The 13173-nt window shown below is 37.2% G+C and overlaps 1 protein-coding gene across 7 annotated transcripts in view; it reads left to right on the forward strand.

Annotated features, from left to right (window-relative positions):
• The window catches only part of CHEK2 (checkpoint kinase 2), a 43528-nt gene that overhangs the window by 3811 nt on the left and 26544 nt on the right, over positions 1-13173 (forward strand). For 6 of the 7 annotated variants that reach the window (XM_036908887.2, XM_036908884.2, XM_036908889.2 and 3 more), the window contains 4 exons: positions 5840-5964; positions 6081-6228; positions 8605-8695; positions 12353-12461. In XM_036908887.2, coding sequence (XP_036764782.1) covers positions 5840-5964; positions 6081-6228; positions 8605-8695; positions 12353-12461 — 473 coding nt within the window. Of the gene's footprint in view, positions 1-5839; positions 5965-6080; positions 6229-8604; positions 8696-12352; positions 12462-13173 lie in introns of those variants that run through there. The other variant, XM_057492237.1, reaches the window with a different exon arrangement.

Raw genomic sequence — 13173 nt, forward strand, 5'->3', positions numbered from 1 at the left:
ATCTATGAACATGGGCTGTCTTTCCATTTATTTAGGTCTTCAATTTCTTTCAATGATGTTTTATAGTTTTCAGTGTGCAAGTCTTGCGCTTAAGAAGACTTATGCCCAAGATAAGGGAAAAAGGGGCATTATTATTAGCACACATAATGTGGGGAGGGCACAGGAAGGGCTGTACAACACAGAAGACTAGTGACTCTATAGCATCTTACTACGCTGATGGACAGTGACTGTAATGGTGTGTGTGGGGGGGCTTGATAATGGGGGGAATCTAGTAACCACAATGTTGTTCATGTAAGTGTATATTAATGATACCAAAATAAAAAAAAAAAGAAAACTTGTGCCTAAGTATTTTTTTTATTAAGGTATCATTGATATACAACCTTATGTCCAAGTATTTTAATGTTTATTTTTTTATTGTAAAATGTAAGAAATTTTGCCAGTTAATTATTAAGTATACAGTTTAGTGGCAGAATGTTGTGCAGCCATCACCATTATTTATTTCTCAAATTTTTCCTCTGGTAATTTCTTTTCCCCCAGCTTTCTGAGATATAATTGACATATAACATTGTGTAAATTTTAGATGTACAATGTGTTAATTTGATACACTTATATATTGCAAAGTGATTACCACCATAGTGTTAGTTAATATCTCTATCACATCACATAATTACTTTTTTTTTTGTGGTGAGAACATTTAAGATTACTCTGTTTCTTAGCAGCTTTCAAATATATAATATAGTATTATTAACTATAATCACCATGCTGTACATTAGATGCCCAGAACTTATTCATCTTATAGCCAGAAATTTGTACCCTTTGACCCACATCTCCCCATTTCCCCTATCCCCCAGGCCCTGGTAACCACTACTCTACTCCCTGTTTCTATGAGTTAAGGTTTTAGATTCCACATATAAGTGAGATGACCCAGTATTTGCCTTTCTCTTACTTATTTCACTTAGCATAATCCATCCATGTTGTTTCTGATGGCAAGATTTTTTTTATGGCTAAATAATCCATTGTATATATACATTACATTTTCTTTATCTTTTCATTCACTGATGGACATGTAACCTGCTTCCATGTCTAGGCTATTGTAAACAATTATGCAGTGAACATGGCAGGTGCATATAAATTTTTTTGAGTTAGTGTTTTCATTTTCTTCGGACAAATACGCAGAAGTGGAATTACTGCATCATGTGGCAGTTCTATTTTTAATTTTTTGAGGAACCTCATTACTATCTTCCCTAATGGCTGCACTGATTTATATCCCAACAGTGGTGCGTGAGGGTCCCCTTTTCTCCATATCCACTCCAACCCTTGATCAAGTCTCTTTGTTTTTTTGATGATAGCCATTCTAACAGTTGTGAGGTGATAGCTCATTGTGGTTTTGGTTTTGGTTTCTCTGGTAATTAGTGATGCTCAGTACCTTTTCTTGTACCTGTTGGCCATTTGGATGTTATCTTTGGCAAAAGGTCTATATAGTTCTTCCTATTTTTTAGTTGGAGTGTTTGATTTTCTGCTACTGAGTTGTGTGAGTTCTTTATATATTTTGGATATTAACCCCTTACCAGATATGTGATGTGCAAATATTTTCTTCCACTCTCTAGGTTGCCTTTTCATGTTGTTGACTGTTTCTTTTGCTGTGTAGAAGCCTTTTAGTTTGATATCGTCCCACTTAGTAATTTTTACTTTTGTTGCTTGTGCATTTGGTGGCTTACCCAAAAAAGGGGTGCCAAGACCCATGTTAGGGAGCTTTTTTCTTGTTTTCTTCTATGAGTTTTATGGTTTCGGTTCTTAAGTTTGTGTTTAATCCATTTCAAGTTAATTTTTGTGAGTGGTATAAGATGGAGTTCAGTTTTTTTATTGTGCATTTGGTTATCCAGTTTTCCTGACACTATTTGTTGAAGAGACTGTCCTTTCCCCCATTGAATTCCTCTGATAATTTCTACACTCTGTGTCTGTGAGTTTACCTGTTTTAAATATTTTTGTAGGTGAAGTAATAAGATTTGTCCCTTTGTGTCTGGCTGTTTCACTTAGCATAATATTTTAAAAGTTCATTCCTGTGTATTTATCAGAACTTAGTATCTTTCTATGGCTGAATATCATTCCATTGTATATAAGTACTGATGATGGACACAGGCTATTTGTACCTTTTGGTTATTTTGCAATGCTGTATGGGTATTTACATACAAGTATGTTTGAATCCCTGTTTTCATTTTTTTTGGTCTATACCTAGGAGTGGAATCACTGGATAATATGGCAATTCTGTGTTTAACTTTTTAAGGAGTCATCAGACTTTTCCACAGCAGTGGCACCATTCTCTGTTCCCACCAGCCATGTATCAGGATTCCAGTTTCTCCACATTTCACCCCGACTTATTATCTGTCTTTTTTATTATAGTCATTCCAGAAGGTTTGACGTGGTATCTCCTGGTTTTGATTTGCATTTCTCTGATGGCTAATGATAATTAAACATCTTTTCATGTGCTTATTGGTCTTTTTTATATCTTCTTTGGAGAAATGTCTGTTCAGATCCTTTGCTCATTTTTAATTAAACTTGTCTTTTTATTACTGATTTGTATGTGTTCTTTCTATAGTCTAGATATAAATCCCTTACCAGATACATATTTTACTATGATTTTGGTAGAGATGGTATAAATCTGTGGTTTGAGCATTTTGCCATCTTTATAATATTAAGTCTCCCAATATATGAACATTTATACAGGTCTTTAAATTTTTTTTGTTGTTTTTAGAGTATAAGACTTGCATTTGTTTTGTTAAATTTATTCCTAAGTGTTCTTGTTCCTGTTTGAAATGCGTGTGAGAGAAGCTGATGAGAGATTAAAAATGCTTGAATGGGAAGAAATAATGGTGAGACTAGCTGGTGGGTGGGAGAAGGGCAAGGGTGCTGTAATCAGAAAGACATGGGTTCAAGTCCTAGCTGTGTTCCTTCCTAGCTGTGTGACCTCAAGCAGGTGATGCCACTTCTCTGAACATTGCTGTTCTCATCTGTAAAATGGGGAAATAAGCAAAGGCAAGGGAGATAGGCCAGAGGTCAGGATTGAATGGGATCAAAGGGAAAGATAGACTGACTTCTCCTAGATGGCCTTAATTTTTTCAGTGATCCCTCTGAGAAGGAGAACCGTGAGTTTGACCTTTGAGGAGGTCAGGACTCCCTGACAAAGGAGAATGATTTACCTAAATTTTCATTCTCTTGACAAAACAAATACATCTGTTCCTTTCCCTAAACACTCTCATGTGCACCTCTTTCTTCTCTGCTGGGAGAGGGGCCCATCCTTCCTTGGGTCCATACCTCTGCATGCCTCACTGGGAGCTTCTGGTCTCTGATTCCTATCTCGCTGCCCCTGCCCTCCTCCACGCGTCTGTCTGAGGGCTCTTCTGATGAGCAGAGGCCAGAGCAGGCCCTTCACGGGCGGCTGCCCCGTGCTCTCCTCCATCCCTGGACTGTCAGTGTTCTCATGAACTCTCCCTGCCCTTCCTTTTCCCAGCTGCCCCGGAAGCTCCTGGTTTCTAGTAGAAACAACCATGGTTCATTTATTCCTGGCCTGGTCACTTACCAGGTCGTTTCCAGTTTTTGCTCCTGTAAGAAAGACTGCGGTGAACATTCTTGTAGTTGTCTCCTTGCCCACTCGGCAGATGTCTCTCTAGGGCAGGGTGCCAGTCACATTGCTGGATCAGAGAGTAGGCATGACTCTACTTTGTAAGGGATACTGCCATATGGTTACATGTCTGTTCCTTTTTCTCCCTTTACTTTTTATACTAATTGTAACTCATTCTCATTATGCATTGGTTGCAACTGGCTTCTTAGACATCCTTCTCTTGGAATGTAAGGATCTTTCCTTTTATAGATGGATACATTTATTGAACTAGCTCCTTACTAATGGAAATTTAATTGCTTATAATCTTTTGTTACAACAATAATTTCTGGGCCCAATGGGTGTTTGGATTTGTAATTTTTAAAAATTGAAGTGAACATTCAGTGGCCTTTATTATATACACATTTACCACCTTTGTCTAGTTCCAAAACATTTCTGTTACTCACAATAAAACCCTCTACCCATTAAGCAGTTGCTCCTCATTACTCTCTCCTGTCCCCAACAGCCACCAATCTGCATTTCATTTGTGTAGATTTAACTTTTATAAATATTTCATATAAATGCAATCATACATTTGCCTTTTGTGTCTGACTTCTTCCACTTAGTATAAGGTTTTCAAGGTTCAGCTATGTTATAATATGCATGAGTTGTAGCATTTATTCCTTTTTATGGCTGAATATATCCCATTATAGATAGATACCTTGATTTGTTTATCCATTCATTCACAGAGGGACAGTTGTGTTTGTATCATTTGGCTATTGTGAATAGTGCTGGTGTGAGTACTCTTGTACAAGGGTTTATTTGGGGACTGATTTCAGTTCTTTTGGGTATATACGGAGGAGTGAATTTGCTGAGTCATAAGGCAGTTCAAAAAGTTTAACTTTTTGAGGAACCACAAACTGTTTTCCACAGTGACTGTACCATTTTATATCCCCACCAGCAATGTATGAGGGTTCCAAGTTCTTTGTATCTTTGCCGACACTTGTTATTTATTAGTTTTTATTATAGCCATCTTCATGGGTGTGAAGTGGTTGCATATGTAATTTTGATAGATCTTGCCAAATTATCCTGCCTGGACTCCAAGTTATATTCGGTGTATAAATTATATTCTTGTTGGCAATATATGAGAGTAACTGCTTCTTCATCTCTCTTGCAAACACAGTATAATAGGAAACCTTTTGATTTTTGTTAATCTGCTAATTAAAATGTGGAATCTTAATGTATTTTTTTGTTTTTAAAATTACTCATATTGAGTTAGCTATCTTCATATGTTTGAGCCATTTGTATTTCTCTCTTGTAAATTACTTGTTCATTTCCTTTTTCCAGTTTCTACTGGATTGTCTTACTGATTTGGAGAAACTTTACATGTTAGGGAAATGAATCCTTTGGAATATGAGTTGCTCATATTTTCCTGTCTGTCTTTCACATTTACTAGCTTACCGTATGCATTGTCCTAGGTGCTGGAGCTATACTCCTAAATGAGAGACCCAAGGCTGTCTTCCTGGAGTTTGTTCTAACGGGAGTGTGGGGAGATCATATTCACATAATCAAGAGAATTTCTAGTACTGGTCCATACTTGGAGGGAAGCAAAGCAAGACAGCATTCTGATTTGGTGGGTGGTGGGTGAGGTGAGGGTCTGTTTTATACAGAAAGCTCAGTGGAAGATGATAGACATTTGAGTCCAGACACAAAAAGCAAGATGACCATCCAGATAGCTGGGAATGAAGAGTGCAAAGGCCATAGGGGAGGCTGAGCCCAGCATATCGGGGGCAGTGAAAGGAGGCTGGTGGGACAGGTGTAGTGACCAAGGAGATGGATACAAGGCAAAGCTGGGAGGGAAACAAGAACCAGATCCTGAGCATCTAGCCTGCCACGAGGAGGTGTGCAGGTTTTTATACTAACTGGGATGGGAAGCTTCAGGAGGGTAATAAGCAGGGAGTTATTATTATATCAGATGTATTTTTCCAAATCATTAAAAATTGAGAGCTTTTAATGACTACTTGTTCTTCCATGCTTATGTATAAGCCATAACTTAGTAAACTCATTGGAAAATTTGGGGTTTCCCCCCCTCCTTTTTAATCTTATAAAATCTTGATAAACAAATCTATAATTTTGATTGCCTTCTTGGGACAATTTTCCTGCAAGTAGATTTTATGAGCAGTGTTTAAAGGTGTTTGATACATGAAACTCAACAGCCCTCTGGGGTGTGCTTTTGTGTTACAGAGTGTGTGAATGACAGCTACTGGTTTGGGAGAGATAGAAGCTGTGAATATTGCTTTGATGGACCACTGCTGAAAAGAACGGATAAATACCGGACTTACAGCAAGAAACACTTCCGGATTTTCAGAGTAGGTGACAGTTATCCATCTGTTTGGGAGAGCTGGTAATCTAGTCATCACTCTTAGGTATTCCCACTAAAACGGCCCACTCTTAAAACTTTAAAATAAAATGTTCTCTATTTTAGGAAATGGGTCCTAAACACACTTACATCGCATACATAGAAGATCACAGTGGGAATGGAACCTTTGTAAATAGAGAGCTTGTAGGGAAAGGAAGACGCCTTCCTTTGAGTAACAATTCTGAAATTGCACTTTCAGTATGGAGTAATAAAGGTAATATTATTATCTTACAGTTACTGCATTTTTTCCCTCTGATGTGAAAGGAAAGTTGACATTGTGCCCTTTGCAGAGTAAGGTTTAGGTAAAGTAAGTAGATTAGCATTTGAGATTCAGCTCATTCCTAGTTGCATTTTTAAATTAAGAAAAAGTTCTACCAAGACAGATTTTCTTATGTTTAATTGGTTTGGTTCATTCTATTTAAAGCCATATGATGTCAATTGAGTTATCATATTGCTTAAGCTAGTTCATAGTTTATTGATACATGCAGTTTATACCACATCAGTCTTAAATGTCTATGAGGCTTGTTTCCGACCATTTATTCATCTCCCTCCCTTCCTCATTCTTCCCTTTCTTCATTCCTTCATTAATTTCCCCATATGTGTATTGAACTCCTATTATATGCCAGGTGTTATGCTATGGATTTTCTGTAAGAATTTCTGTTTAGACCTTGCACCTTAGATGCCACATGGTTGTTCTCTGAAAGTGGAGATGTGTCCCGTTCTCATCAGCCAGCGTTTTACAAGTATCCATTCCTAAAACTTCACGGATATCACATCTAAAATGAACAATTGCCATTTAGCGCAAAAGAAAGAAAAACAACCTACAGAGTTAAACACAGCTCATGGTGATTTTAAATCCTTGGACAAGAGGAGTACTCTTCTTTGATTAAAAAAAAAACCCCACAGAACTTCCCAATATGATCTGAGAGTTGAATGACTCATAGGATATGTGTATGTAGGTAATACCGTGAAAACACAGATGCCCACAGATGGTCTCTTGTTGATGGTGATCCAGTTGTTGCTGGGGTTAAAAAATCCTCCCCCCATAGTTCTCGTGCCATCGGTCTTCAGATTGGCATCTGGGAACTGGGCATCCTACAGAGCATTTTACGATAGACTTAGTTTTCCTTGTTTCTGACTATTTTGTTTTCTATCTGATGGTCATTATAGTCAGGGCAGCTGCCTAGGGTTTTGCTGTTTGAGATCACCTGGTCAAGGGGGCAACTAGGCACTGAAGTTTGGCCTGTCTTCCACTTGACAGGTTGAGTGCCCCCTTTTTCTAATTGGTCTACCCATTAGGGTACTTTCTGATTTGAACAAAAGGGTCATATAGGCTAACAGTGGCCATGATCGAAACAGATCAGACTGGTACTCTGCAGATCACATTCAGCCTATTGACACTTAATTAGGCGTTTGCTGATATTGGTACTTTAACATCAAAATCAAGATTTATTTGAAAAGGTGCAATATCTGGCCACACTGAGCCTATGGCCCCATAACTAGAGGATTTACAGGTTCTGAGTAGAGGCTCCCTCCTTTAGATAGGTGGTGTGTTTTCTTTTAAAATTCCCACTGCTCCACATTGTCTTACACTCAGTCCAGGTTTTACCTGTGTCCATGACCTTCCTGGTTTGTGTGGGCAACTGAGTTTGCAGCCCCTGAGGTAGGCCTTGACATTTGGGAGAAATACATCTCCAGAGCCTTTCAAATTCCCAGATTCTCAGATGTTGCTGGAACATGTATGTCCATAAATATCCACAAGGATAGAGGATCAGTTTTCTGGGTGGCCAGTGGGTCTCATTGACTAGGCATGTCTGCCCTTGTGTGGACCAGCCGGGAATGAAGCACACTCCGGTGGCTTAGATTTGTGTGGCAGGTTTCTCCAGGGAGGCCAGGATTCATCACCTGACATCTGAAAAACTCAAGGGTCTTAACAAATCTCACTCTTTCAGGATAATATAGGCAGTTGCGAATTTACCATTGTTGACTTTGTAGAATTGAAGTGTTTGATAACTGATTATAGGCTTGGCCCATGTGGATGGTGAAATTACTAAATGAGTAGTTTTCTTTTTCTGAGATACCACCTGAATAATGGAGAAATAAATGTTCTTGTGGGGGAAAGTGCTATTTATGTAATTTTACAAAATACCAGATATGTAAAAGTATAAATGGCTAAAAGAGTACACTAGTATCGGCCTGTGGTCTGATTTTTTATGGGAATGTTTATTTACTTGCCTAGAGTATTTTTTCTAGGCTCAAACTAATTGTTCTTTGGTTTTTATGCTAATCTGCATGGGTATTTTATATTAGTGCAATTGATTAATCCTGAGGTCAAGACTAACGTTTATGTATGGATTTCTTGTCCTTTAGTGAGAATGAAGCCTTGTGTTTCCATAGAAGAATGAAATTTGACTACCATTTTCCATGGGTTTCAGGATCTGTGTTAGCCTAGCTAAATAATTCCCTTAGGGTTAGATGTTAAATGTAATTAGAAACAATTATCTTATATTCTATGTGTTTACTAAATTTTAGGACCATTTATCTTTTCTTTATTGAATGAATAAGACCTATTTCTTCCCTTTTTCCTTAGTTTTTGTATTTTTTGATCTGACTGTAGATGATCAGTCAGTTTATCCTAAGGAGTTAAGAGACGAATACATCATGTCAAAAACTCTTGGAAGGTAATTTTTTAATGGAAATTGTACTTAATTCTTTTCTAAACATTTGTCACTGGTTGTTTTTTGTTCTGGTTTTATAACATGCATTTTCTATTCATAAAATATTTGTAGGGCACCTATTTGTGATAGGTATGTTATTGATTTATTTGGTAGTGATCAACTGAAATGAACAGTTTTCCCTTATAAATTTTATCTGTGATAACTTTTTAAAAGCAGTTTTATTGGGACATTATTCACATACCATACAATTCACCCATTTAAAGCGTACAGTTCAGTGGTTTTTAATGTGTTAAGAATGTGAAACTTTTGCCACAATTAATTTTAGAAGATTTTCGTTAACTTCAAAAAAGAAGCATATATTGCATTTCTGCCCTCTTTAGAATTCATGGTATCTTGGGAAGTGAAATGAACCTGATCATTGAATAGGACAAAGTTCTCAAAATTTTTCTTCTCAGGACCCCTTACACTCTTAAAAATTACTAAGGAACCTAAAGAACTTGTGTTCATGTGGCTTAACTGTATAGCTATTACATATTTGAAATTAAAATGGAGACATGTTAATAATATTTATTAAATCATTAAAAAATAAGCTCCCATGTTAAATAATATTTTTTAATGAAAAATAATTATTTAAAATAAGGTTAGTGGGAAGAGAGATTTATTTTTGTACATCTCTTTGAGGTCTGGTTTACTGGAAGATGGCTAGAGCCTGATGCTTGCTTCTTCATTCAGTCTGTTATATTAGCACATACCATGTAGCCTCTGGAAAACTGTGCACTCAAAGGACAGTGAGACAGTGAGAATGAAAAAGGCAAATAATGTTTTAGTATTATCCTGAAAATTGTTTTGATTTTTTGACATTCTGAAAGGGTGTTGGGGGACACCTGGTCATACTTTGAGAACCACTTCCCTAGGGAGGGTATTTAGGACACCTTCACCACATTCCACAATGTCCTTCACCCTCCCACCCCTTCCCCCAGCCTCAAAGGCCTTTCTATTTATTGATATGTTTGGAAACATGGAAGTAGGAAATAATAGAATGAATTAATCACCCAATTTCTGACGCATAGAATCAAGTACAGTGTACTCTTTATGCCCATTCATGGGAGATACTTTAGTTTATGGACATTAAATTCAGTAACTCACTGTGTTTCCATATTTGTGTATCTGCCTGGAAGCCCACAGCCAAATTTGTGCCCACTCTTAAGAAATGTGTAGGACCCTTATTTTTTCTAAGGAAGGATTCAACACAGATCCTCCAGTTTTTAGAAGGCAACAAACTTAAATAAGTGTGGAATTTACTGGCTTTTGGAACTGGGAAACACAGGAGCACAGCTGATGTCAGGTGACCCCTTAGGGCTTTATTTCACTCTTCCAGTTCTCATGACCTATTTGGCTTTATATGTGACCTATTTGGCTTTAAATCTAAGGGTCCCCATAGTGTTGCCAGGGCTCTGGCTCCACCTCTGGATTTATCTACTCTTTGTTGCCTTCCTACAGAATTCTTGTTTCCTGGAGCCTCCACATTCATATTTTCTTTCTATAGAAACCACACCAAAGAGACTGTTTCTCTCAGCATCAGCATTTGATTCCAGAGAAAACCCTGAATGGCTCAATTTTGGTTACATGTCCAACGCATGGTCATAGGAGTGGGTATTATACTATTAGAGATGCATTAGAGATGCTCCACTAGAGCTACATGGACTCAAGGGAGATCTCTCAGGCAAAAGGTGACCATTAGCAGAAGGGAATTCCAAAGTGTTTTGAGCAGGTTTTAAAAAAGAATAGTTAATGCACCATTATCTCACACCATATGCAAAAAACAACTTAAATGAAACAAAACACTAAATATGAGAGAAAACTATGAAAGTGTAAGAAGAAAACATAGGGACAACTCTTCATGACCTTTTATTAGGTAATAGTTTCTTAAATATGGCATTAAAAGCCCAAGGGACAAAAGAAAAAAATAGACAAATTGCATCAAATTTAAAATACTTTTGTGCATCAAAAGACACTCTCAGGAGAGTGAAACAACTCACAGAATGAGAGAAGATATTTACAAATCATATAGCTGATAAGGATCTAGAATCCAGAATAAAGAGCTCTTACAACTCAACAACAGAAAGATAAAACAACCCAATTTAAAAATGGGCAAAGGATTTAAATAGACATTTCTCCAAAGAAGACCAAAACTGACCAAAAACCACATGAGAAGATGCTTAGTGTCTTTGGTTATTAGGGAAATGCAAATCCAAACCACAAAGAGTTACCACTTCACACTCACAATAACAAGTGTTTGTGAGAATGCAAAGAAACTGGAACCCTTATATACTACTGGTAGGAATGTAAAACGGTGCAGCCATTGTGGGAAATAGTTTGGTGGCTTCTCAAAAAGGTAAACATAGAATTAGCATATGAACCAGTAGTTCCCCTCCAAAGTATGTATCTCCCCAAATTAAGAACAGGTTTTACGAACAAAAACTTGTGTATGAACCATTGCAACTCTGTACACATAGCCCAAAGGTGGAAACACCCATTTGTCTGTCAAAAAATGGATGGATAAGCAAATTGATACATTTATTCAACTGGACTATTAGGTAGCTATAAAAGGAGTGAAATATTGATACACTACAACATGGATGAACCTTGAAAACATACTAAGTGAAAGAAACCAGTCACAAAAGGCCATACGTTGTATGATTCCATTGATATGAGATATTCGGAATGGGTAAATCCATAGAAACAGAAAGCAGATCAGTGGTTGCCAGTGGCCAGGGGAAGAGTAGAATGGAGAGTGAATACTTAATCAGTATGGGGAACTAATAAGAATGATGGGTGCACATGTACATGTACTTAATGCCACTATGTTGTCCAATTTAAAATTACTATGGTAAATATTATGCATTTATATAATATACAGTAAAAAAGGTATCTTGTCAAACCCCCTCACCCCACCCCAAAACCCACAATAATTTTTAGTCTACTTTAGGCATGTAATGAGTGCATGACACTGGGATAGCCATTACCTTCCGCTGCCAAGCTTTAGAGAACAGAGCTCTGTAGGATTAACTGTACTAAATGGCATCCTGGGTAGCATCCCTTCCTCCATTATAACATTCACATTCCAGTTAATAGCAAGTCTTTGAGAGCTTGCTGCAGGCAAGTTAATTGTGTAATACTTTGGGTCTCTTAGGTATTAAGATTTTATTTAGGGTGCAATTCATGGCATCAAGTGCTAATGCATTTCTTTGAAGATAGAGAAAAGAAAGATAAGTGTATCAATGCAAGTAATTCATAGACACACTGTTTAACTTGTTTCAGGCACTTGTTGCTAGGGCTTTCTTCGACTTGATGTTTCTCTGATCTCTGGGATAAATCATGTCTCTCATACTTTGTGTCTTTCTGAGAATTTCACAATTGGGGTGACAGTAAGTCTTGAGTCTGTATCACTCAGTTCACTCCGTGTTACTGGAGGGACCTCCTTCACTTGTGCCCTTGACATTTTACAGAGGTGATGTTTCATTGTGTTTGCTGAAAACAGGGATGACAGGAGGGTTGTACAGGGACTGTCTTTAACTTGTAATAGTTGAGGCCAAGTCAGGAGTGGTGGGTCTTCTGATTAAAAACATTCTAACAGCTGCTTTCTGTTTTTCTCTGTAGTGGTGCCTGTGGTGAAGTGAAGCTAGCTTTTGAGAGGAAAACATGTAAGAAAGTAGCCATAAAAATCATCAGCAAAAGGAAGTTTGCTATTGGCTCTGAGACAGAGGCCGTAAGTACCTGTGTCTGTGACTGCTCAGCTGTCCTTAAAACTAATTCTTGACGTCCCCAAATGATTTCAGTGTGGTCATCTTCTGTGTCAGGAAGAATTTGCTGTTAAGAAATGTGAATTTATATAAAAGAATTTTGAGTATTTTTGAGTATATCCAACTAACCTAGAAAGTTACTTAACAGATAATTTGGTTCCAAAAATACTTGGTTGTACATAATTATGTACTTAGCAGGAAGTTGTTTTTTTTCTCTTCCAAGTTGTTAAAAGACTTTTTTTTACAAGAAATGAAAGGAAATTAGGGGAAAAAAATCCAGCCATATCCGCCCTCACCCACTGGAACCCCCAGCTGTTTCAGTTTTTCTTTTCCTTCTAGTCTTTGTTCTTATAAATTCGTGTTTTTAGATGGTTGAAATCATATATATAGTTTTGTATTCTGCTTTTTCACATAAGCATTAGTGTATAACCTTTTCCCTCATATACCCTTTTTGATAAATCTCTATTTCATCAGCTTTATTGTAATTTATTCAGCCATGTCTCTGGTTGATCATTTAGATAGTTTCTAATTCTTTGCTCTTCCTGATAATGTGGCAATGAATATCTTAGTGTCTATAGGTTTTTAAAAAAATCTTCATTAAGTTATTTTAATGGGCTCTATAGAGTAGCCATTCATTTTATTACATTTTCTAATACACATTTATTATGTGGATGAAAT

The sequence above is a fragment of the Manis pentadactyla genome, chromosome 14 (genome assembly GCF_030020395.1).
Source record: "Manis pentadactyla isolate mManPen7 chromosome 14, mManPen7.hap1, whole genome shotgun sequence".
Taxonomy (NCBI): domain Eukaryota; kingdom Metazoa; phylum Chordata; class Mammalia; order Pholidota; family Manidae; genus Manis; species Manis pentadactyla.